This window comes from Acinonyx jubatus, chromosome D1 (assembly GCF_027475565.1).
Source record: "Acinonyx jubatus isolate Ajub_Pintada_27869175 chromosome D1, VMU_Ajub_asm_v1.0, whole genome shotgun sequence".
NCBI lineage: Eukaryota > Metazoa > Chordata > Mammalia > Carnivora > Felidae > Acinonyx > Acinonyx jubatus.
In genome coordinates, this window is record NC_069390.1 from 106,412,019 (window position 1) to 106,438,229 (window position 26,211).

The 26,211-nt window shown below is 41.2% G+C and overlaps 1 protein-coding gene across 10 annotated transcripts in view; it reads right to left on the minus strand.

Moving 5' to 3' along the window:
- Nucleotides 1–26,211, minus strand: part of ATM (ATM serine/threonine kinase) — a 131,438-nt gene that overhangs the window by 36,000 nt on the left and 69,227 nt on the right. For 9 of the 10 annotated variants that reach the window (XM_053204139.1, XM_053204141.1, XM_027036433.2 and 6 more), the window contains 12 exons: nt 24,973–25,144; nt 21,542–21,683; nt 18,095–18,271; nt 16,000–16,177; nt 13,420–13,507; nt 11,327–11,482; nt 8,068–8,176; nt 5,362–5,450; nt 5,160–5,262; nt 4,302–4,450; nt 2,552–2,656; nt 1,203–1,322 (listed from right to left, as the gene is read on the minus strand). In XM_053204139.1, the coding sequence (XP_053060114.1) occupies nt 1,203–1,322; nt 2,552–2,656; nt 4,302–4,450; nt 5,160–5,262; nt 5,362–5,450; nt 8,068–8,176; nt 11,327–11,482; nt 13,420–13,507; nt 16,000–16,177; nt 18,095–18,271; nt 21,542–21,683; nt 24,973–25,144 (1,588 nt within the window). The remainder of the gene's footprint in view (nt 1–1,202; nt 1,323–2,551; nt 2,657–4,301; nt 4,451–5,159; nt 5,263–5,361; nt 5,451–8,067; nt 8,177–11,326; nt 11,483–13,419; nt 13,508–15,999; nt 16,178–18,094; nt 18,272–21,541; nt 21,684–24,972; nt 25,145–26,211) is intronic. The other variant, XM_027036436.2, reaches the window with a different exon arrangement.

A 26,211-nucleotide genomic window follows, 5' to 3' on the forward strand; every position in this document is an offset into this window, starting at 1 on the left:
TCCAATGAAGACATCCACATGGCCAACGGACACATGAAACAATGCTCAACGTCATTCATCTTCAGGGAAATATAAATCAAAGCCACACTGAGATACCACCTCACACCAGTCAGGGTGGCTAAAATGAACAAGTCAGGAGACTATAGATTCTGGCAAGGATGTGGAGAAACGGGAACCCTCTTGCACTGTTGATGGGAATGCAAACTGGTGCAGCCGCTCTGGAAAACAGTGTGGAGGTTCCGGAAAAAATTAAAAATAGATCTACCCTATGACCCGCAGTAGCACTGCTGGGAATTTACCTCAGGGATACAGGAGTGCTGATGCATAGGGGCACTTGTACCCCAATGTTTATAGCAGCACTTTCAACAATAGCCAAACTACAGAAAGAGCCTAAATGTCCATCAACTGAGGAATGGATAAAGAAGATGCGGTTTATATATACAAGGAATACTACTTGGCAATAAGAGAGAATGAAATCATGCCATTTGCAGCAACGTGGATGAAACTGGAAGGTATTATGCTGAGTGTAATACATCAGTCAGAGAAGGATAGATTATCATGTTTTCACTCATATGGGGATCTTGAGAAACTGAACAGACCATGGGGGAAGGGAAGGGGAAAATATAAAATAGGTACAAACAGAGAGGGAGGGAGGCAAACCACAAGAGACTACTAAATACAGAGAAGAAACTAAGGGTGGATGGGGGGGTAGGGGAGAGGGAAAATGGGTGATGGGCACTGAGGAGGGCACTTGTTGGGATGAGCACTGGGTGTTGTATGTAAGCCAATTTGACAATAAGTTATATTCACTAAAAAAAAAAAATTATGCTTCTAGTACAGCATGGCAGCATAGACCTAAAACAACACCAATGCCAACACAGTGCTGAAGACAGAATGGCCGATCACGTGCTATGGCGAAAAAAACCGTGGAAAACCAATTTTATCTGGGGTAGGAAGGGGGAAAGCTGTGAATCAGTACAATGATGCTAAATTTTAAAAACTGGAATTTTTACAATAAATATTTTTGAAAACGTTTCAGCGGTCAGCGCTCACCTCCCGTCTCAGTTCCCTGGTCAGCGCTCACCTCCTGTCTCAGTCCTCCGGTCAAGGCTCACCCTCTGTCTTAGTTCTCTGGTCAGGGCTTACTGCACACAGCAGACCTGCCCTCGGGGGAGAGGTACAGCAACGCAGGAACCACATACCTGGAGAAAAGCTCCCCGATGTTTTCGAGCTCTCCAATGGCCTGCAGCCTGCTGAGGGTGGGGTAGAGCGAGTACACGGACTCGAGGCTGCCCCTACACAGCTCCTCCACTTCTCTCACCCTGGGGGCAAAAGACAAGACACTTGGGACACGAAGAGGCTTGCAGAAAGATCAAAGTTCAAATCTGTGGCTACAGAGTTGCTTTGCTGGCTCTGCTGTTGACCTAATGCTGTGGAGGCCCCAGCATCCTGCGGCAGAAACACCATCCTCGCATGGACCTGTACTGCAACCCGGCCCTAAGCCACAGGCTGTCTAACCTGCACTCCCCTGCACCTAGGTTTCTTCGCTTTCGGAATTCTTCTGAACATTAGAGAATACACAGAGAAAGCCTAACAAAATGGCCAGCACATAATAAGCACCAAAATAGCAGCAAATATTTTTGTAACCAAATACAGGATTTAACAGGTCACTAACTACTGTTAAATAAATAGTATGTTACCTGTGTTTAACCTGTTATAGTTAAGTACCTTCTGGTGTATTATCTCATTGCGCCTCATAACAAGCCTAAGTATTGGTAAGTACTAACCGCAGTCAGCACTTAACATAAAGAACACCAGTGCTAAGAGGTAAATGCCATACAACTACCAACGGAGGCGAGGTTACAACTCTTGAGACACAGAGGCCCAGGAACAGGACAGAGAGGTGGGAATCTCGTTCTCGAGGGCTCTACATAAAGAGCTGACCTGGTCCCAAAGGGAATTTTTTTTTTTAAGGAAAGAACAGATGTGAACCACATGAACAAGTAAAAAGATCTTATCAGAAAAAAAGAATGTAACAATTTATGTAAGCACCTAACATGAGCAAGCTCCTCCATCTAAAACAAAAAACAAAAAGGTACTATTATAGTGTGTGTGTACACACACACACACACATATATATACCTGACAAATACGAATAGAGAATTCTCTCATATAAAACCGCTGAAACACAGAGAATGTCCTTCCAAGAGACGGAAAACACCCACAGTTCCTATTAAAAACATTCCTGCAGAAGATAAAACTCATCTGAGCACTTACTTCTCAGATGTACATAAGCTACAAAATTGTTACTCACAGGATTTCGCCTCCCCCTTCTGCACTGTTTGAATCCCAACACTGACTGGCATGATTTATTCCACAGCGAAGGTGCTGCCTGACAAGAGGGTGGGAACGACGAAGACACAACCTGACCAAAGCCACCAAGTCCTTACCCTTCAGCAGTGCAAATCCGCATGCTGAAATTACTCATCAAGTTTTCAGAAAAGCAGCCAGGACACTAAATGTTAAAATACAGTAACTCTTTTTACAATACCTGGCATATTTGAGACTTTCATAAAATGTGGAGAATTCTCTATCTCTCAGAGACTGTAGAGCATTGTACACGGATTCATGGTAACTGGTTCCCTCCATTCCTTTACTGAGATAATTAAAACATAAGAGAAAAAAATATATTTAAAAACAAAAAGTCTTAAAATGTACATGTATATACAATATAATTGCACCAAAAAAACAAAATTTGACAACTAAAATTAAGGAGTCTCCATTTCAAACAATGCATTTCTAGAAATTCTGGCAAGAAATACAAAGAATCTTGTGGATCATTTAAATTATTCAAGCAGAAAAAAGGCTATTTCTCAGATCTTTTGCCTGGTTCTAATTCTCACTTATTCAGCGAACACCGACTATGTGCCAGGGGGCACCAGGCTCCAAAGCCGGGGCAGAGCGGGGGAAGGGGGTCCATGACTGGACAGGTCAGATAAGGTCGCCATTCCCATGGAGTTCATGTTGTGGTTCGGAGAAGATGGACAATAAATACGCCAGACGCTGACAAGGAACGTGCAGAGAATTAAAACGGTAACAAAAGAGAAGGACCGGGTGGCAACCTGAGATGGGTGGTCAGGGAATGTCTGAGACATGACACTGTCCAACTAGAATCTGCATGACGAGAAGCCACATCCGGGGCAACAGGGCAACAGGCAGCAGATACATTCAAGGCCTTTACGTACCAACAGCCTGGTGTGCAGGAAGAACACAGAGAAAGCCTGCGTGCCTGAAATACAGCAGGCAGCGGGAACAGTATACGGTGACTTAGAGAGGAAGCAAGAGTAAATGCTATAAAAATATGAAAGCGTATCTCTCTAATCACACAGCAATCTAACAGTCTGAAATCTGAAAGACACTCCAATTGATGAAATTTTTTTCTGTGAAGGCAATTAAACATACAATTAATATGGTTTCGTTTTTTGGTGCCTACGTCATCAGAAGACTTTTTACATAAATGAGAAATCTTTTCTAAGATCAGGTGTTTGGCTTTCCATTCGGAGCAAATGGTGATGTTACATACAGGGCTACAAACGGTATCTTCCCATGTTCCTGGATTAGCAGTATTTTTTCATGAAAGAAAATATCCCATCGCTAAAGATAAGCAGTCTTAGGAGTGCTGTCCAGCCGCGATGGTGCTACCTGACCGCGGGGACTGGGAAGCGGAAAGGCTATACTTCTCTTTGGGTTCATAAACAATCAATGAGAAGATTCTCAGGAGAAAAAACATTTTACGTTTCTATTTTCAAGTATGTCTGGCAGCAGGCGGGGGGGTGGGGGTGGGGGCGGGGAGGGATGCCCTGATGGAATTAGAGGGTGTAACTCAACCCAGGTATGTGAACTGCTTACTGCTGTCATGTTTAAACTACTCGGGCATCTCTATAGCCTGCAGCATGTACAAAACATGAGAAACCCCCCAACTCTTGTTATGCTCACAGAGTAAGTTTAAAAACAGTTCATTATAGGGGTGCCTGGGTGGCTCAGTCCATTAAGCATCTGACTCCTGATTTTGAGTCAGGTCACAGTCTCACGGTTCATGAGTTCGAGCCCTGCGTCAGGCTCTGTACTGTCAGCACGAAGCCTGCTTAGGATTCTCTCTCCCTTTCCTTGTCTCTCTGCCCCTCCCCTGCTTATGCATGCTCTCTCTTTCCCTTTCTGTCACTCAAAATAAATATATAAACTTAAAAAAGAATAAAAACAGCTCATCGGTTACAACCAGAAGAAAATGTCCAAGCTCTTACTTGGCAGAAACACAGTGGTCCCACTGCATATTCCTCCACGCTGCTTGGTAACAGAGCTCCTGCAGCTCTGCACACCACTCTTTATTTTCAAGGTCTAATCCTTTTAAATAGACGGAAAGGATATGGCAGAGTCCCAAATTCTGCAGGGCCTAAGCAGGAGTTAAAAAAAAAAAAAAAAAAAGTAGTCAAAGATAACAAAACTAGCGAAAAAATAATGGCCAAACATGAAAAGTAGGGGCGCCTGGGGGGCTCAGTCGGTTCAGCAACCAGCTTCAGCTCAGGTCATGATCTCATGGCTTGTGAGTTCAAGCCCCGCACTGAACTCTCCACCCTCAGGAGCCTGCTTCAGATCCTCTGTCTCCCTCTCTCTCTGCCCCCTCCCATGCTTGCTCGCTCGCTCTCTCTCTCTCTCTCTCTCAAAAATAAACATTAAAAAACAACAAAACATGAGAAGTAACTTTCACAACACCATCACTGAAAATCCCCAAGTACCATTTCGTTTGCTCTCCCCGAAACATAAAGACAGAGACTGAAGCCCGGCTGAGGGGCGCCAGCCAGCAGCACAGATGACTGCCTCCGGACCACCTGACATACAGACTACGAGCAAGAGTTTACGTGAGGCTTTCCACGGAAAGGATGTAATCCATGACCTGCCACACTGCGTGCTGGCGAGAAATGTCTTCTGCTGGCTAACGAGACTGTGATCAACAAACCCACACCACCTTTCAGGTCAGTGACCCTCTGGGTTTTGACCCCAATGCCCGTGTCCAGAGTTTACGTGGCCGGCTGAAGACGCCACCCATGTACTGAAATCCCCTCACGAGACACGGGACTTCACCAGAGCAGAAGAGAACTCACCTGGATGATTCCTGCCTGGCGGGTGGATGAGGAGATTGCCGTCTCAAGGTCATATGTCACCAGGGCTTTCCCCCACATGGCTTCATGCTCGTACGTTCGCAGCCTGTAATTACAGATTCCCAAGGTACCTCTGAGTTCTACCTGCCTGTGGCTCCTTCACAGACAGAATTACCATCCCGCCATCCAGAAGCACGGGTTTTACCTGGTAAGGGGCTGGAGCATCTTCCCCCCACCACAGCCGTACAGGCTATCTGGCTCTCCGATACTTCTATAGATTTCTAAGAGCAGATCCTAAAAACAGAGCAGCAACAAAAATTGGAGATGGGAAAAATACCACTTTATGAATTCAACAAATTGGAAATTATATCATTACCAACATGTCTCCCAACTACACATTATTGTCATAAACGTAAAAGATAGTGATATGGAAATGTATACCAAAGATGTGAATCGGCAACACAACAAACAACAGAATGACTCCCTGAAAAGAAGTACTCACAATTTCATGCATTAAATAAGAAATCAACCTCAATTTATCAGGCTTTCAAACACATGCATAAGTAATCATTAAAACAAAAACAAAGAATCCTATCAACAGCTAAAAATGGACACAGGAAAATGACATCTGCAAAGTCTGACTCTTGGAAACTGAATGTAGTAAAAATAAAGGTCATGAACTTTTCTTTCAAATAAAACTCAAAACTGAATTATGTTACAATTGGTAAAACAAAGTAAGGATAAAGAAGCAGCCTGATGACTCCAATCTTTGTTGTAAAATGTACACAGAATGGATTCTGTTTAAAACCATCTCAGTAAAATAAAAATGAAAACAGAAAGACACAACAGAAGACTGGAAAAGCTAGAAACGTCTGCACAGAAAACCAATCAAGCAATTTTACTGCTTAATGGTGCTTGCTCTGGGAAATATTTACTAAATACAACTTCATGGATACTGGCATAAGTCTGTAATTCTGATTCTTTTTTTTTTTTGTTAATGTTTATTTATTCTTGATAGCACAAGTATGAGTTGGGGAGGGGCAGAGAGAGGAGGGGGAGACAGAATCCAAAGCAGGCTCCAGGCTCTGAGCCATCAACACAGAGCCCAACGCAGGGCTCAAACCCACGAACTGTAAGAACATGACCTGAGCTGAAGTCGGACACTCAACCGACTGAGCCTCCCAGGCGCCCCTGCAGTTTGAATTCTAATGAAACTGTTTCTATTCATGAACGTGAAATTGAGCCCTTGGTGCTGGAATGCTCAGTACCCAGCTTAGCGCAGTAGCCAGCCTAGCACAGAAAATACTGCAAAAACTCAGCAAAAGAGGGTAAAACTATAAAAAAGCACAAATGGAAAAGAGAAAGGAGAATGGGATCAACAGTAGAGAACATACAAGACGCCAGGAGAGGCTAATGGTGCTAAGGGTTAGTGAAACATCAGAGAAGATGCTGAAAGGAAGGTGACCCCCATGCTAGTAACACAAAGTTCACAGGGCCCACGAGCAAGTGCTGCTTCTGGGAGGAGGCTAGTCTTTCACAAGTCCAGCTGTTAAGGAAAAGGATGCCAGAAAGGGTGACAGAAGAGAGAAATGACTTATTTTTATTTTTTTTTTAATATTTATTTTTGAGAGAGAGAGAGACAGACAGAGACAGAGAGAGACAGAGAGTGAGCTGGGCAGGGGCAGACAGGGAGACACAGAATCCAAAGCAGGCTCCAGGCTTTGAGCTGTCAGCAGAGAACCCGACGTAGGGCTCGAACCCACAGACTGCGACATCATGACCTGAGCCGAAGTCGGACGCTTAACCAATTGAGCCAACCAGGCACCCCGGAAATGACTTTATTTTTAAGTAGGCTCCATGCCCAAAGTGGGGCCTGATCCACGACCCTGAGATCAACAGTCACGAGCTCTACCAACTGAGCCAGCCACGTGCCCGTGCAGGGGAATGACTTGAACAGAAGTGTGACAACGTATGGACACCTCCAGAGGGAGCAGAGCACAGTGAAGAGTAACTGTTCTGAGAAAGAACTCATAAACAACGAAGCGCAGGAAGGACTGTGTTGACTAGAAGGAGAAAGTGTTTCTCCACTTTAACAACAGGAAAGGTTACACTGAGCGATGCAGGGGGATTTCGTGTTTGATGGGGAGATATGCTGGGACTTCGTCTCTACCTCCTCGGTTTTCTTCGAGAAGCAGGAGGCAAGCTACAAGCAAAAGGGAAAAGACAAAGTGGAGAGGTAGAAACGGTCATTTCAGAGGACTGAGCCGACCAAAGAAATTCAGTGAGAATGGCCAACTTAGGAGTAGACATGAAGAGATTTATAGAAGGGGTTCCTGGGGTCTCAGTTGGTTAAGTGTCCAACTCTTTGTTTCAGCTCAGGTCACGACCTCATAGTTCATGGGATCGAGCCCTATGTTGGGCTCGGTGCTGACGGTGGGGAGCCTGTTTGGGATTCTCTCTCTTTCTCTAAATACATAAACGTTAAAAAAAAATTTATAGAAGGAATCGGCCCTGCGATGTGACATACAGTAAACAAGTAAACAAATGAATATATGATTACAAATGTTAAATTCTATAAAGGAAAAAAAAACAGGCTACTGTGGCAGAAAAATCTGTGGTATAAATGTGCTGTATGAGATAGGTGGTTTTACTTCCAAGTGTCAGATGAAGGAACTCAAGGTTGGAAAGGGGGAGTAATCTGCACAAGATTCTACAAGTGGCAGAGTCAGGATTAGAACTCAACTCTGTCTACCCCGAGGCCTAACGTTCAGACCGTGAGCTTACGTACAGGACACACAGCCCAAACAGTAACGTCAGTCTGAAAATCAAATGACGTCTCTAGCATCTCTATAATAAAATAATAATACAAAATAAATAGTATCACAAATAATAAGATCTCTGTAATATTTACCTGTAAACTTATTCCAGTTTCTTCTTTACTTTTTTCACTCAAACTAGAAATCGTTGTATTTTGGCTTGCTTCTTCAAACATAAGGCTTCTGTTTGTCACAAGAGCACATCTTTTAATGAAAATATACTATTGTGAAGCTTACTAACACACACACACTATAGCCTTGAATGAGAAAAACTAACCAAGGTCACAGATAAAACATAATGAACCATTTATACTTTAAAATGTAATACAACTCACACCTAGAATGGAAAAAAATTGTGAATATTAATTCTTCTCATGATTATCAAATATTAATGACAATCTCATAGACAGGAAGACCATATGTCAAACTGCACTTATTTATAGGGCCAGGCCTGTTTAAAAATAAATGCTCTCCAACTTCTAATGTTTTGTCAGGGGTTTTACCCGAAGTTCAACCTCATTAATAATCACGGGCACACAAGACCACACCGAGACACCACATAACAAGCGATAAATCGGTAAAAATTAGGAAGTGTGATAATACTAAGTGTTCACAAAGAGGGGCATGGGTGGGATCCACCCACCCAAGGTTATAAAACCACTAAGTGACAGGATGGAGGCACAGATCTGGGTACCCCAAGGCCTCAGCTTTCAGCCCTGCACGTACATACAGCATATTCAGTCCCATCAGATAATTTCAACTCCCAAGTCATGTCAGCTATAAAGCTGGTGACAATAATTATCCCATGTATAAAATCAATAGTAACCTAAGTGGGAGTGCCTCTGTTATTACTTATCAATTGATTCCTGTTTGGCTCCCTCCTTCAAATGTAAGGCTTTCTATGGATCCACTCCCACAACTCCATTTCTGACAAGTATGCAAATGGCTGTGACCACTTTCAGAAACAATCTGGCACTATCTTGGCAAGGCTGAACTTCTGCATCCCCTGCAGCCCAGTAGTTTTCCCCTTAGACACAGATCCTGAACCGGGGAAGGAGGAAACGAATCGTGGTGCACCGCCCCCCGCTGGGACACGCAGTGGCAGTGACAAAGTACTGACCACAGCAACACACGACATAGATAAATCTTACAAAGATACCGAATGGAGAAACAAGTTCTAGAAAAGCACACACGTAATTTGTCGTGAAGCTCAAAAATGAGGAAAACTAAACTATATTTATGTATTCATACTCCTAGGATAAAAACAGCACCTGTAAGAATGAACACAAAACACGAGCTCATGTTCACCTCCCGCAGGGAAGACAGAGGGATGGGACAGAGGAGACTGCTGCCTGACAGAAGAGTAGCGACAACATCCAATTTATGTGTAGCTATTACATCTATTTTCCTTATTGGCAGGTCATGCAGAAGACAGTTTTCAGAGGAGAAATTTGGAGAGCAGGGGAGACAGTACTAGAGGTTGTAACTTTGTCCGTCTAAGGCTGTAAATTAATCCAGGCAAAACAGAGCCGCCAGGACCTGGCAGACGCTGCCTCAAGTACGAGTGACACTCACATAACCGAGGTCGCGAATGAACACCTTTGGCCTAAATCTATTTGAGGGAGTTTTACACTTCTTTCTGAAAAATTATGGACACTAGCTTTGAAATCTCGTATGTTCTCAGGAGCAAGTTAACAAAACTTTATGGTACCTGACTGAGTCACTGAAGAAAACCAGCGTTCCCTACCCTCCGTCAAGCTCATCCCTCTGTCTGCCCTTCCCGTCCCATCAGGCACTTGGGGAAAAAATCAAAAATCAAAACCAAACTGTTAAAGCAAATTGCAAGCCTTCTCTGTCAAGGACTTGTTCCTAAAGTTAACCAAATCAAAATCCGGGCCTCCTGCTTGTTAAACAATTCTGCAAAAGTTTGCCAAATTCTATCCAATCACCTATCTACAAATTAGGGTGATTTTATTTACACTCATAGACGAGTGGTGCCTGGGTGGCTCAGTCTGTTAAGCGTCCGACTTCGGCTCAGGTCATGATCTCGCAGTTGTTGAGTTGGAGCCCCACGTCAGGCTGTGTGCTGACGGCTCAGAGCCCAGAGCCTGCTTCGGATTCTGTGTCTCCCTCTCCCTCTCAGCCCCTCCCCCACTCATGCTCTGTCTCTCAAAAATAAATAAACATTATACTACTAGACAAGTGTATTCACTCCCGATTAGAAAGAAATACTAATTAGAAAGAAATACACAACGAAACCAAGATACTGAAACACATTCAGATCATAATTACTACTGCCAAGTATGTAGACCCTGACTCAAATGTTAAGTCTCTAAGAATGGGCAATGATCCATTTCTTACTCATAACATATTTAACGAACATAACCGTCTTCATACAGTCTATAGTGATGATGAACCAATTACATATTATACATAGTATCTACATATCATAGATTTTTGTTTTCATTTGAAAAGGAGAAATTAAATACCAAACCAGAGACTTAAGAAATCAGTCCAAGTAACTCATTTATCTATGTTTGGATGAGGATCTGAATTCTGGCTCCTGGTTTTCCACAGTCTAAAAATCACACTGTTTCCAGCTTAAGGACAGTCCAAGGTAGAAATCGTTAAGTAGCAAGCATGAGAAATATAGCAACATATTATATCTTTGCCATTGCAATCTGTAATAGGAGTGATTCTGTGGTGGGAAAATGAGGCTAAGAAGAAAAATAAACACTAGGCTACTTCAAATGAGTAAGATCTCACGAGTGCAGCTGGGATAATACAGTGTGCATTCTCTACTCTTTAACCTCCTTGCTTTCTTGTTTTTCACTAAGATCTAGGACAACACCTATTCAACTCCTATTAGAATTCTAACTCAGAGAAAAAGTTAATTAAGTTGGTAGAAATACAGGTAGATAGCAAAGTAATGAAAGTAATTGAGTCACAGAAAGAAATCAGTACATTACTTTATAATAAACAAAGAAAACGGACCTTGAACAAGCTGGGGGATTAGTGGTAAAAGTAATTTCACTGAAATCAAGCAATCACTCAATCATCTGAAAACCATTTATTGATCACTTCTATTAAATTCCCAACGCTACCGCTATGGGGAACAGAGAGATGAATAAGGAGTTTGCTATGTAGAATTTATACAATTCTTAAGGAATAAACATCTGTGTTTTATTTCAGAGCAGAATTATTTATATCTTTTAAAATATTATTTCACTTTAATAGAAAACTTCTATCTAAAATGTCTTTTAAATGGGGGGATGGGAGCAAAATAAAATACATACCTTTACTGAAACAATGTCAACACTGATTTTAAAAGCCAAGTGTCTAAATTTCCATTACCTTTTCTCCTGGTCATCTGTGCTTTTCTTATCTGCATAAATTTCCGCATAGAGCAATGCTGTAAAGTGAGCAGCACAAGACTGAGCCACCTTAGCAACCTCCAGGTAATTCAACTCCAGCCAGAAAGCATCATCAAAAACGGTTCCTAAGGAAGGTCTAAGGAAAAACTTAACATCAAGTCATGTCCATTTCTTTAACTTCAATATCAAAATAAGAGTATGCTGATATAGAACACAACGGTAGCAAGCGTTAAAAAGAAAATTAGATGCAAATAGCCAAAAACCGCATGTCCCCAACATACAGCTGTAAACATGTTAACATACTACGGCTGAAGAGCCCTATCTGACCCCTTTCGGATCACAAACCCCGTACGGAATCTGAGGAAAGCCATGGATCATCAGAGCTCATACAAATTTGGGGTTCGCACTTACCCTCCATCAAGGGGTCTATGGACTCCAGGCTAAGGGTAGGCTGCACAGAACACCCAATAACACCTACAGAAATCTTTTTTAAAAAGTGACCAATTTAATGGAAACACTGTTTCTTCAAAACACAAGTACATGTTTTTCCGTTTTAATGCAGTCCGTTTTCTCTTTGTTTTTTTCGCCTAAGTTACTTAAAAACCTTCTGGGAGTAACAGTGGGTCACAATCAGAAGCAATCATCTATCTCTTTTAAAACCAGCATTATAAATGAAATGCGATAAGGTAGTGGGTAACAACACTGGTTTTAGACCACCATATGGCCTGGTTCAAGTCCAGCTGGACCCCCCACTACAAGATCTATCACCTTCAACAACTTCAATTCTGAAGGTTTAATTTTCTCATTTGTAAAACCGGGGAACAATAGCCATCTTCCACGAAATTTGCAATGATTAAATAACACGTATCAGGCTGATGAATACAGTGCCTATCACAGAGCTGACGCTTAACTGTAGCTACGGAGGGGCGCCTGGGTGGCTCAGTCGGTTGAGCGGGGAGCCTGCTTGGGATTTTCTCTCTCCCTCTCTCTCTGCCCCTCCCCTGCTCCCACTTGCCCTCTCTCTCCCCACCTGTGCCCCTCCCCCACTTGCATGTGCTCTCTCTCTAAAATAAAAAACAAAAACACCAAAAAACAAAAAAACCCCGTGGCTGAGGAACCTGAAGTTCAGAGATCACAAAGCTTCTAAGCACCAGACTCGGGACATAAATTGAGGTCCTTTACATTCCTTTGTTCTGTTCATATTCTCTCAAGGAATCTTCCATATGGCTTATTCAGAATGAAAACTAAATGTGAAGAATGTTTATCTTTTCCAAGGACTGGAATGTCAACACCACTCTACCTTGATGACGAATCTGCACTGAACGATTCAGAGGTGAAACGGACTCCCAGCCCCAAGAAATAACATGCTTCTGGCTACAGCTACAGCTTTTTATGGGCTTTCTCAGGAAAGGATCTCTACGCGACAATATAGCATATCGGTAACTTTCTAATTGGAAACATACTGAAACCCTAACATTTCTAAGAGCGGTGCGGCATGGTATGTGGGGGACAAAGAGGAATTCATTTGAAAACGTAAAGGCATTTAGGGATTTTGCATTCCTCCCCTACTCTCCTTCCCACCCTTCGTCAACCACTGCCGCCACCAGCATACACGCACATAAGACGCCACTTCCTATCTATCCAAGCTGCAGGCCTGCTACATTGTTTCTTCAGAATTCTCTACTCCGGAGCAGTAGAGATCAATGAGACCTCTCACTCGCAGTTCCTGCCCTCACGGGCAAAAACCTCCTGACGAGTAACAGGAACAAGACACTAGTACAACGAGTTCTCACAATCAAGGAAACAAACACTTCCCTGGCACAGTCTTACTCCACGGAACCGTACATTTTGAGGACCACAATGCACAGCCAAGAAACTTTCATGAAGTTCCCGGCGCTGATTTAACCAAAGTGCCACCTGAATATGGGTTATTTCAAGAAGATAAAAGCATCACACAAAGTACATACAGCACCTTGGAAAGAGCACCACCTCAGAGAACGTGACAATGCAGCCGGCAGTAACAAGTGACCCTTCTAAGTCTCCAAACCCCAAAAGCCATGTTCACTCCATTACCTCCTTTGTCTCCTCATGTAGTCCACAACAGCAAGCATGGTCCTCTGGGACTTTTTATCCACACAGCATCGGAAAAAGTGCTCTGAGTCTGACAAAGAAAGACAGCTCCCCTTAGTCTGGGCAGACTTGCTTAAGGGCATCCTTCCTTCTGGGCATGCGTCTGTCTCCCTCTACACTCTAAGCTTCTGGTGGGCAGTCACCTGGCACAAAACTGGTTCTTAATAAGTATGAATCGATAAGAACTTAATGGCATTTCTTACTTTTACAAGAAACTGTGCTTATTAATAAAACTGAGAAGTTAATTACAATTTATATTTTATTTCTGAAGGGGGTTAATTCACTGGCTCAGTAAATACTTACCGAGGATCTTTTATGTACTGGGCAGTTGGGATACAACTCTGAATAAGACAGACTGTTTTTGTGCACACAGAAGTCACTGGCTTGCCTGAGAGTCTCACCTCTGTGTGAAGAGGATGTGACAGGGAAAGTGGAGAGTGGACAGGCACAAAGGATGGAACCTAAACAAGGAAAGGTTCACAGAGAAAGGGGTATCCGATGGAAGAGTGGCAGACTGTCCCAGGCAACAGAAACAACCACCTATGGCGGCTGCAACAGGAACTCACTGTAAGAATTTCAGTTGTGCTGATAGCAGCAAGGATGCTGGGGGCAGACACAAACAGAGGGACTAGCAGGATTTATAACACAGAAGTGGCAGGACCTGGCAGTCAGGTGAACATGAGAGAGGTCTAAGTGGGCGCCCTTCACTGACGAGGTGCATGGTCGGAGAGGCCGAGGGGGAGGGGATAGGAGGAAGATGGCAAGTTTACTCTGGAGAAGTGAGTCCAAGGTGCACAGGACACAATCAAGTGAGGTCAGGGAGACTTACAGACATCAGATCTGACGGAAATTGTATTTACTTTCCTTGTAAACAACAGATTTCTACAGGTGAAATTTAAATTTTCATTTATGGTCACAGATACTGGCACTTTACACAGAGATAAAATAAAATGGGCAGATTTCTACCAACGAATGGTGATAGGACATATATACATATATACACATGTATGTATATAGGATAAATATGAAAACAATTATCATGTTCATGATAATGAACTGCCAGGTCATCACAAGCAATGATTACATTAAAGTTGGTAATAAAATCGTCTTTAACAGAACTTTAAATTATTTTAACATTTAAAGTTTAAACGCTTACTGGTAATTGAATCACTTACACCATATTTCCCAAATTAAGGACAGGAGACATAGTTTAGTTTGCAAAGTCTCTACAAGAATTATTTCATGAATTTCATTCCAATAATCTGAAGACAATTCATGTAAGCATGTTTTGGGTCATTTACATGACAATGTATAATCTACTCAGACGATAGAGTGAGCTCCCAGGACTAGGTTTATAATTAGATTATTTCACATGGTAGGGGTGAAACATAAGCCTAAGTGACACCTCAGTCGTGTCGAAGGTTTTAGCAGTAAAGAAAGAAACGAGTGGGACAAGTCACAGCTTCTGCCAAAGTGACTAGAACCGTATCAAGACTGGGAAGAGCAACTCGGTTGCAGCAAAACAGCACGTAAATCGGTCCTTCTCTTAGAACTGCACTGGTCTCCAGTACGCCAAGTGAATTTGCACCTGGTTTTGTGTTTGCACATAAAATACGTTAATGACACATGTTAAAGACAATAAGTTACCATTACAGATTTGTGATTTGTTTTGCCTTTATTTAATCTTAGGTTTGAAAACCTGACCCAGAAGGAGCCCTCAACTATGCATGTATATATGTATGTGTGTGTGTGTGTGTGTGTATATATATATATATATATATATATATATATATGTTATATACATATATATATATGTTATATACCCCCATAATACAGTGCTCCTGTTCCCGGTGGAATTTCTCCCACTATAAGCTCTTACCATGGGAAATACTTACTATAAAGCATGAAAAGAAAGGAGGTTATGTGATCAAATGAAGTATAATCTAATTTTTGTTTACAAAAACTCCAAGGATATGTACCACATGTGAATGGTTGTTACCCTTGATCACGGAATTATGGGCAACTTGATTTTTTAATTTCTGCTCATTTCTATTTTCCACAATAAATATTTGGTAATAAAAAGGGTTGTTTTCAAACAAATGAGTCGGGGCCAGAGCTTTAGCATGAACATTTCATCATCTTTCCAACATGGTACTCTTAACATTTGCTTGCATTTATTAGCCTGCTTTTTCCACTGCTAGACTGTAGGGCGTCTTCTCAGTGTGGCTGGTGTCCGTGCCAAGCCTAGTCCCTGACACACACCAAATGCTCAGTTAGTTGCTCCCTTATGAAAAGCCACAACTTCCTGAGGGACTACTGTGCATCAAGTGTTATCCCAGGTGCTTTATATGTTATCTCATTGAAAACTGGCTACAAGCTTCATCTCCATTCTACAGATGAGGAAATAGTTATTTAGATGCTATGGAATTAAGCCAATAAAGCATCCTGAAGGGATTCAAACAAATCCACCTTTCTCTAGAACTGAGAAGTTAAAGTATAAATGCTAGAAATTGAACAGAATACCTGAATCCAAATTTGCAGGGGTTGTGGATCGGCTCGTTTGTGAGGAGTGTCTGAAACAGTTAGTGAAAAATCCCTGAATGTGTGTAGACAGCAGAGTTCTCCATGATTCATTTGTATCTTGGAGTAAAATATCATGAATCAAGTATGGAAGCACAGTCTGACAAAAGTCAGTTTTCACCTAAAATATACAAGCATGTCAAATCAAGAGTTTGAGTGAAAATAATGTACTTAAAATTTTCAATCCGTTACTGGCATATTAGACTTAAAAAAAAAAAAAAAAAGATAGATCAATCTGCCATGAACTCAACGTACCTCTAAAACACAACAACCAAAACACATGTATCAGGCAGTGCTTAAACAAATCAAACTAATCTAGAGTATCTATGTCAAACATGTGTCAATTACATGACAACTGTTCATTTCCGACCTGGGCCACCTGCATGCAATGAAACAGGATACTGCTTATGAGTGAAATTATTAGGTCACTACAGCAAATAAAATTTCATTGTTGACAAGTGTTACTAATAACAAGCATCTTTCAGGGCACCTGGATAGCTCAGTCGGTTAAGTGTCCGACTTTGGCTCAGGCCATGATTTCATGGTTCGTGAGTTCGAGCCCCACATTGGGCTCTACGCTGACAGCTCAGAGCCTGGAGCCTGCTTCAGATTCTGTGTCTCCCTCTCTCTCTGCCCCTTCCCTCTCACTCTCTCTCTCTTAAAAATAAATCAACATTAAAAAAGTTAGAAAAAATACAGCAGCTTTCTAATTTGTTATAAAGGAAAATGGGGATTGAAGTTAAAGAAAAAAGCTGGAAAGCTGATGTTTGTACATTTTCTACACTCAGTGAAAAGCTATAACAGTCATGTTAAAATGTTTATTATTTTAATAAACTCCAATTTATGGGTATATGATGTGGGTACTTGTTTGTGATCTACTCCAAAGTACAGATAAGTACTTTAATACCCGTGGTACAGTGAAACAGCATACAACCTTATGTTTGTCAAGGCACTCTCTTCATTATTCATCACATACTACACACACAAAACAAATGATAGATTACCAAATGCACACTTTATCTTTTCCTTTTAGACTAAAGACAAATCAAAATGGCAGTTTTAGAAATAAAGAATTTAAGGAATTTGGAGCTGGGGTGTTGTCTCTATGTGTATTTGGAATATTTTATCTTGTGACCCAAAGTCAGGACTTCATAAAAAATCTCAGGTATGTTCACTAATGGGAAATGCGATGTGTGTGTGTGTGTGTGTGTGTGTCCAGGGTTATCACCATGCTGACTTAGCACAAATGCTACGTAGTAATGCAGAGAGTGTGAGAATTTATTCACTGCCAACAGTTTTTCTGTAGAAGTAAGGACCGTTTTTTAAATTGCTTTCAATCAGGGCACTTTACCAAAATACTCATTTCTCTATCAGTACTTTGAACTGGCAGATGTCTGAACCAGTCAGATACTCTGTTTTCACACTGCGATTGAATCATGCAGCTTTTGAAGCCTTAGAGCATCCTGATATTGTACGGTTTGGCACACTTGATAAAAGCACACAAAGTTCGTGTTTAATTGGGTATGTACCTTTACTCTCTATTGAAATTAACTGTACTGTACCTTCAAAACTAAAAGCAATGCTAACTGCTACCCTAGTTCTTTTTCTCACTCAAGAAAGTATATACCAGGGAAAGAGAATCACAAACACCTTTAAAAAAAAAAAAGTAAACTAACAAAAAAGCAGACTTTTGGTTCATATAAATAATTTACAACCATCCGTATTTTAACTATCATTAGTGGCACCCTTCAGAGCTCATCTGGGAGGTAGCTAGCCCATAGGAGAAACCGATTGCACAAAGTTATAGCTAAATATTTAAACACGTCCGTGCAATGGGTTCCCAACAGCCGAGCGCAGGCACTGCTCCATGGAGATGACGCTCCATGGAGATGATGTGAGTACCACATATCTGCAGACCAGAATCGTGTACACAGAAGCCGAACAGGACGTGACCAGCCACGAAAGCTATTAAGAGAAGGCTCAAATAAAAACGGCAAAGGTAGGAAGGGAGTAATTAAGTCAGACTAACTAATCTTACTTCACACATTGGCTTTAATAATTGAAGAATTTCACTCTTTGTGCCTCCACTATCCAAAAATGCACAAGTCAGCCTCTTTATCCAACTGTCATGATTTCCACTTTGAGGAGTCCACAGGCTCGTATCATCCAGGCCTTCTAAAGGACTTTCTTTGTCCAGTCTGGGTACTTCTAAAAACTAGAAAGAAAACAGTCAACACACGTAAGTAAGGCAATTAGAAATACATTCTATCTTTCTTATGCAGACCAAATATCCAGACATAAACAAATCTGTTTCCAAACCAAACTACAGTTAAAAACTAAATCTGGAAGCAATGGGTACATTTTAAAATTAACATACATTTATGTTTACATGAATGGCAGAGTGGTATGCCAAAAAGTTACTGGTCTACACAGCAGGATGCATGAGTTCGAACCCGAGCTCACTAGTGTGTTATATGAATCACAAACTCTCTGCAGCACCTGTCTTGTGGACAGAACCAGTCAGAGTCCACCACACAGAAATGATTTCAAGATCAAATCAGTTCTCAAAATGTTAAAACTACAGTGTTTTATAGCTTAGATGACTGGTTTTATTAATACTTTATATTACCAGTAATTTTACTAGACCAAAACTGTATTGATGATCTATTAAAAAGACTATTACAATAATGGGTATATGTCCTTAAGTTAATTTGGTGAAAATTCTATTGTGTATTTCCCAGATGCTTTATGAAAAGAAAATACTAAAGAGCAAAGTTTAGACTAAAAGAGAAGGAAGAGTTCTTATGTATTTACTTTCAGTAGAACCTTGCAATGGTTATTACCGTGGACAAAGGAGAAATCTATAGGTCATCTTGTATTTCACTACAGATGGTGCTGTTTTGTTTTTTTTTTTTAACATATGTAATTTACTGTCAAATTGGTTTCCATACAACACTCAGTGCTCACCCCAACAGGTGCCCTCCTCAATGGCCATCACCCACTTTCCCCTCTCCCCCACCCCACATCTGCCCTTAGTTTGTTCTCAGTATGTAAGAGTCTTTCATGGTTTGCTTTCCTCCCTCTCTGTAATTTTTTTTCCCCTTCCCCTCCCCCATGGTCTTCTGTTAAGTTTCTCAGGATCCACATAAGAGTGAAAACATGGTATCTGTCTTTTCTCTGACTGACTTATTTCCCTTCGGATAATACCCTCCAGTTCCATCCACGTTGCTGCAAATGGCCAGATTTCACTCTTTCTCATTGCCAAGTAGTATTCCATTGTACATATAAACCACTTCTTTATCCACTCATCAGTTGATGGACATTTGGGCTCTTTCCATAATTTGGCTATTGTTGAAAGTGCTGCTATAAACATTGGGGTACAACTGCCCCTATGTGTCAGCACTCCTGTATCCCTTGGGTAAATTCCTAGCAGTGCTATTCCTGGGTCGTAGGGTAGTTCTATTTTTAATTTTTGAGGAACTTCCACACTGTTTTCCAGAGCGGCTGCACCAGTTTGCATTCCCACCAACAGTGCAAGAGGGTTCCCGTTTCTCCACATCCTCACCAGCATCTATAGTCTCCTGATTTGTTCATTTTAGCCACTCTGACTGGCGTGAGGTGGTATCTCAGTGTGGCTTTGCTTTATATTTCCCTGAAGATGAAGGACATTGAGCATCTTTTCATGTGTCTCTTGGTCATTTGGATGTCCTCTTTAGAAAAGTGTCTATTCATGTCATCTGCCCATTTCTTCACTGGATTATTTGTTTTTCAGGTGTGAGTTTAGTGAGTTCTTTATAGATTTTGGATACCAGCCCTTTATCCAATAAGTTGTTTGCAAATATCTTTTCCCATTCCATGGTTGCCTTTTAGTTTTGTTGATTGTTTCCTTTGCTGTGCAGCTTTTTATCTTCATGAGGTCCCAACAGTTCATTTTCACTTTTAATTCCCTTGCCTTTGGAGATGTGTTGAGTAAGAAATTGCTGCACTGAGGTCAAAGAGGTTGTTGCCTGTTTTCTCCTCTAGGGTTTGGATGGTTTCCTGTCTCCCATTCAGGTCCTCTATCCATTTTGAATTTATTTTTGTGAATGGTGTAAGAAAGTGGTCTAGTTTCATTCTTCTGCATGTTGCTGTCCAGTTCTCCCAGCACCATTTGTTAAAGAGACTGTCTTTTTTTCATTGGATATTCTTTCTTGCTTTGCCAAAGATTTGTTGGGCATACATTTATGGGTCCAGTTCTGGGTTCTCTATTCTATTCCATTGGTCTATGTGTCTGTTTTTGTGCCAATACCATACTGTCTTGATGATGGCAGCTTTGTAGTAGAGGCTAAAGTCTGGGATTGTGATGCCTCCTGCTTTGGTTTTCTTCTTCAGTATTAACTTTGGCTATTTGGGGTCTTTTGTGGCTCCATACAAATTTTAGGATTGTGTCTTCTAGCTTTCAGAAGAATGCTGATGCAATTTTGATTGGGATTACACTGAATGTGTAGATTGCTTTGAGTAGTATTGACATTTTAACAATATTTATTCTTCCAATCCAGGAGCGTGGAATATTTTTCCATTTGTGTCTTCTTCAATTTCCTTCATAAGCTTTCTATAGTTTTCAGCATACAAGTCTTTTACATCTTTGGTTAGATTTATTCCTAGGTATTTTATGGTTCTTGGTGCAATTGTAAATGGCATCCATTTCTTTATTTCTCTTTCCATTGCTTCATTATTGGTGTATAAAAATACAACCAATTTCTGTACATTGATTTTGTACCCTGTAACTTTGCTGAATTCATGTATCAGTTGTAGCAGACTTTTGGTGGAGTCTGTTGGGTTTTCCATGTAGAGAATCATGTCATTTGTGAAAAGTGAAAGTTGGACTTCTTCTTTACCAGTTTGGATGCCTTTTATTTCATTTTGTTGTCTGACTGCGGATGCTAGGGCTTCCAACACTACGTTAAACAAGAGTGGTGAGAGTGGACATCCGTGTCGTGTTCCTGATCTCAGGGAGAAAGCTCTCCCGGAGAGAGAGGGGAAAGTTTTTCCCTAGTGAGGATGATATTAGCTGTGGGCCTTTCATATATGGCTTTTATGATGTTTAAGTATGTTCCTTCTATCCCGAAGGACGGTGCTATTTTAACTTCCTTTGGGAATAAACTGTTGCTTGTTGCACAATACCTACACTACACACCACACCCAACACCAAAGGCTTTCAAGGGATCAACGTAAGGGTTTTCTACTCCTAAGAAAAAAGGCCTATCACTAAGAACTCCTCCTATCCCCTGCGTCAATCTGAAGTTGAGCTTTCTATCTCTCAACTATTCCACACCTCTATAATTAAAAACAAATCCCCTGGATTCAAGAAGTACAGTTGGAATTACTTGTGAGAAAGGTTAAACATTAGTATAATGCTACTTAAGAAACTTGACAGTCATATCTCACAGCACATACAACTGTTCTAGACAGTGTGTATTCAATAAACATTCACTATTTGACAGACCTTTTTTCTCGATGTTCTAAAAGGCTGTAGATAGATCAGCATGGGATCAGTTGTCGTCTTATAAATCTCCCAGAAAGTATGTCCAGTCTTTGTGGCTAAGATGCTTTTCAAACAGGTAACAGCAGCTGATCGCACTTTGACACTGAAAAACATATATAATTCAAATGCCTATACACCATATCAACTATGGTCATGAAGCAACCTCGAATAAAAAATTTAAGTAAATTTACATTACAGTTGGCCCTTGAATAATACAGGAGTTAGGAGTGCTGATCCCTCCACAGTCGAAAATTTGCATCCCCCAAACTTCTTGACTCCCCCAACACTTAACCACTAACAACCTGCTATGGACCAGAAGCCTTACTGATAACATAAACAGTCAATTAACATATATTTTATATGTTCTGTGTTATATACTGTATTTCTACAAAGAAGCAAGCTAGGAAAAAGACGTTTTTAAGAAAATCATAAGGAAGAGAAAATATATTTAGAGTACTGGGCTGTGTTTATCAAAAGAAATCCACATAGAAGTGGATCCGCAGAGTTCAATTCTGTGTTGTTCAACTGTAAACTGTGAAAGCCAACTGTGTTAGGCAGTTTTAACATAAGGAAAGTTTACACCTATAAAGTTCTACAGCATCAAAGCCAAAATTATCAGTGAATTTTTAATATTCCTTCGGTAAGCCTGAGTTATTAATCACTGCAGCAATTCCCTTCAATGACTACAATAAAGTTTACATTATGACTGCTATAAATTAAAAGTACTCAGGAAAAGAAATACTTGGAAATAACAATGGCTAATAAATATGGGCAATGAGAACCACAGAATACAAATTCACCTGAGAAAACAATACTTTGATAGTGCTTTATCCAAAAGATATAAATAATTTGGGCAAAAAAGAATAGCTTTTCCCTCAAATGATAAAATTATTGTCTGGAACAATTTTATTTATTTTCTTGTAATGTTTATCTATTTTTGAGAGAGAGTGAGTGTGTGTGTGAGCAGAGGAGGGGCAGAGAGAGAGGGAGACACAGAATCGGAAGCAGGCTCCAGGCTCTGAGCTGTCAGCACAGAGCCTGATACGGGGCCCGAACTCACGAACCACGAGATCGTGACCTGAGCCAAAGCTCAACATTTAGCTGACAAAGGCACCCAGGCGCCCCAAGTCTGCAACAATTTAAACAAACAGTAAGTACACACGTATTCTGACCAGAACCTAGTTGAGAATCATGAGGTAAGGCATCTGAAACCTGTAATAAAACCCTGAAAGTCCTTTTGCTTTGCAAAATATTAGGAAAAGGAGGGCTGTGATACAAGAAAGCTGAAAATACAAGTGGACAAAAAACATCAAAAGCCTGACCCTGTAAACTGGCGATGAGCCATGAAATAAAGGCTTGTTCCTCCTGGGTTTCTCAATTTAAGATGTGGAAGCATAAACCCTAAACCTGGACTCACCTTTCATCCCCTCTCCCTCACTGCTCCACACCCGACTCACAGGCAAGTCCTGCCGGCTCTCCGTCAAAAACACACCTTGGCTCCAGTAATGTTCCACCTGCCCTCTGTCCCCACCACCCTAACCCGAATCACCATCATTTCCCCTCTGGACCGCCCCAGCTGCTCCATAACTGGGCTTCCCGTTTCCCCTCCACAAGCCATCTGCCACATACAAGCCAGAGTGAAACAGTGGGCTGCATCCTGACACTACTCTGCTCAAAACTCTAGGGCTTTCATGTATGTTTCAAATAAAATCCGAATTTCTTAATCAGAATTAGTCCTACCTTTTTAATTTCAAACATACCATCGTCTTCCATACCAGGCTTCTTTCTGGTACACCAGACACACCACGCTAATTCCCCGCTCTGGAGTTATCTCCCAGTCTGGAATGTTTCATCCCTTATCACCCACACTTCATTCCCGCTCACACCCATCAGTGATCAGCGGGATGACACTTCTCACACAATCCTTTCAGGACCAGCTCTTGGGAGAATCCTCTGGTCAACATTCCCTTGGTAGACTGGAGGCCCTCAAACGTAATGATTTGTTTCCTCTTACACAAAGGGGTTCCTTATGCTTTACAGTTTAAGTCACATTAAATATCTTTGCCCACCCTTTTCAGAAGCGCCAACTCCAAATTACCATGTAGTGAATGCTGCCTGCCAATTTTCTGTGGAAACATCTTCAACGACTATGCCATATACACTTTGAAATACAGTTTGACTAATGAGATGGATTACTAAGTGGATAGAAGGATGGCTTGAGGTGATGAAGCAGAGACAGCAGTGAAACAGTAAGGGTAGAATCTACGTGGTGAGTATACGGGTATTTGCTGTAAAATTCTTTCAACTTTTCTGTAGGCCTGAAAATTTTTAAAATAAAATGTTGAGAAAGAAATGCTGTCAGCATTTTTATTGTAACAAGAAAAGAGAAAGATACATGCCCATCAAATGAACAATTAAAACAGGTCACGTAGACATTACTGACAGTTATTTATTCTCTCAGAGGTGGGCCAGTTGCAGGCAAACACAGGTAAGACACCTTATTACCTTAGAAGGGTGTCTGGTGGTGGGCAAAACTCCTCTGAACCCACCCTCCCCAAAACGGTGGTGATGAGGTGCTCACATACACCAAAAATAGATACATAAATGGGGCAGGGGTGTGCAGACAGAAAGCCAAAGTGAACTCATAGCCACCAAAGCAGTAGTCAGGATACTATGTGTGGCACTTTTGTTTCGCATAATGAATAAACGGGCAAAAGAAAACTCTGTCTAAGCTGAAGACTGTTGGAGTTAGGAAGCTTCTGTTCCAGGACTTACTGGAAAAGGATCATAATTCTCTAAATGAGAGGAGAGCAGCACCTGTGATCTTGACAAGGGCCCCAAGCATCCTCTTTGGCAATTCTATTTTAATGTTCTGTACAGAACCACCTGGTACTTTTCCTACTGTTTCTCTAGTCTACTCTCACTAGAATTTAACATGGACCTAGTCTGGTGTGCTCACCAGTGAATCCAGGGCCTGGCACCTAGCAGGATTTCAGCGATTACGTGAATTAATAAAAATACACCAATTTTCATTAAAATACCTGAGACTACAAGTATGGCAGTTTATGGGATGCCTGGGTGGCTCAGTAGGTTGAGCGTCCGTCCAGCTCTTGACTTCGGCTGAGGTCATGATCTCATGGTATGTGGGTTCGAGCCGCATGTCAGGGATTCTCTCTCTCTCTCTCTCTCTCTCTCTCTCTCTCTGCTCCTCCCCAGCACGTGTACATGCTCTCTCTCAAAATAAATAAATAAACTTAAAAAAAAAAAAAAAGTATGCAGCTTACAGGGGAAAAGTTTAGTTAGGAGAGATGTTTGTTTATATAAAGTATCATTCTCCTTGAACATAGGACAAGGTAGGTGCTATCAGATATAAAGTATCATTAAATACTCACCAATCTTCTACTAGCGTATTATTCAGGTAGGTCAGCGTCAGGAAGGTCCACTGAAGTTCTTTATCTTCAAAGAACTCCAGGGCCTTGGTAGAAGATGTATCTCTGCTATGCTGGATAGCTATCATCGAGAAGTCTACAGGACCCACTTCTCCCAGGCAGCTTCCAACAGCCTCTGTATAGAGAAATTCCTTGTCAGTACACTTGTAGCTTAGAGTTCTTCCATAAAACAACTTTTCTAACTTCAAAAACAAAATGTTTTGTCATTCTTCAAGATTTAAGTGGTTAACCAAAGACTGAATAAAGAAGCTGCAATACATTGTATCACTGCCTTTATACATCCATGTGGGCAAAGGTATTTTCCCATATAAAATCATATCCAGGAGAGAGAAGTCATTAACAGAATGTAGGTATTAAGAATGAAAGTGTAAACAGAGCTACTGTATGAACGTTATCAACAGACTGAAGCCTGTTAAAATTTTAAGTATTACACACACGAAGCACATCAATCTGAAACACTTACTTTAGTGAAAATTCACACGTTTTTTTCCACCTGTGTTATCACTACCCAGATGAAGACAGGGAGCAGTTTCTGCATGCCAGAGAACTCCCTCACGCTCTTTTCCAGGAGTGATGGAATTTATTAAAGTATGTTCACAACTTTTTTGATAGCTCTCTTTTCCAAAGGTGGAGCCTGATTCCTCTCCCCTTCAATGTGGGGTGTCCTTGGTGACTCACTTGTAACAAACAGATCATGTACAAGTATTTCACTTCCTTCTTTAAATTTATCCCCAGGTACCGGATTCTCTTAGAGGCTATTATGAACAGAATGGTAAATGAAATGAAATTTTCTTTTCAGATTGTTCACTGCTGGTGTACATAATCACAACTCAATCTTGTGTATGGATCTCATATCCTGCGATTGTGATTCATTTGTTGGCTCTGTTACAGTAGCTTTCTTGTAGATTTTCTAGCATTTTCTAGATACAGAATGACATCATCTGTGGATAGAGACAATTCTACCTCTCCCTTTCCAATTTGGATGCTTTTTCTCTTCTTGTCCCACTGCTCCGGCTAGAATTTCCAGTACAACTTAGAAGAGAACTGGTGAAAGAGGGCAACCTTGTCTCTTTCCTGATCTGGGGGTGAAGGCTTTCAGTCTCTCACCACTAAGTATCATGTGAGCTGTGGCTACTTAATAAAACCATGTTAAGATTTTATGTTACACAGGAAAGCCACTTA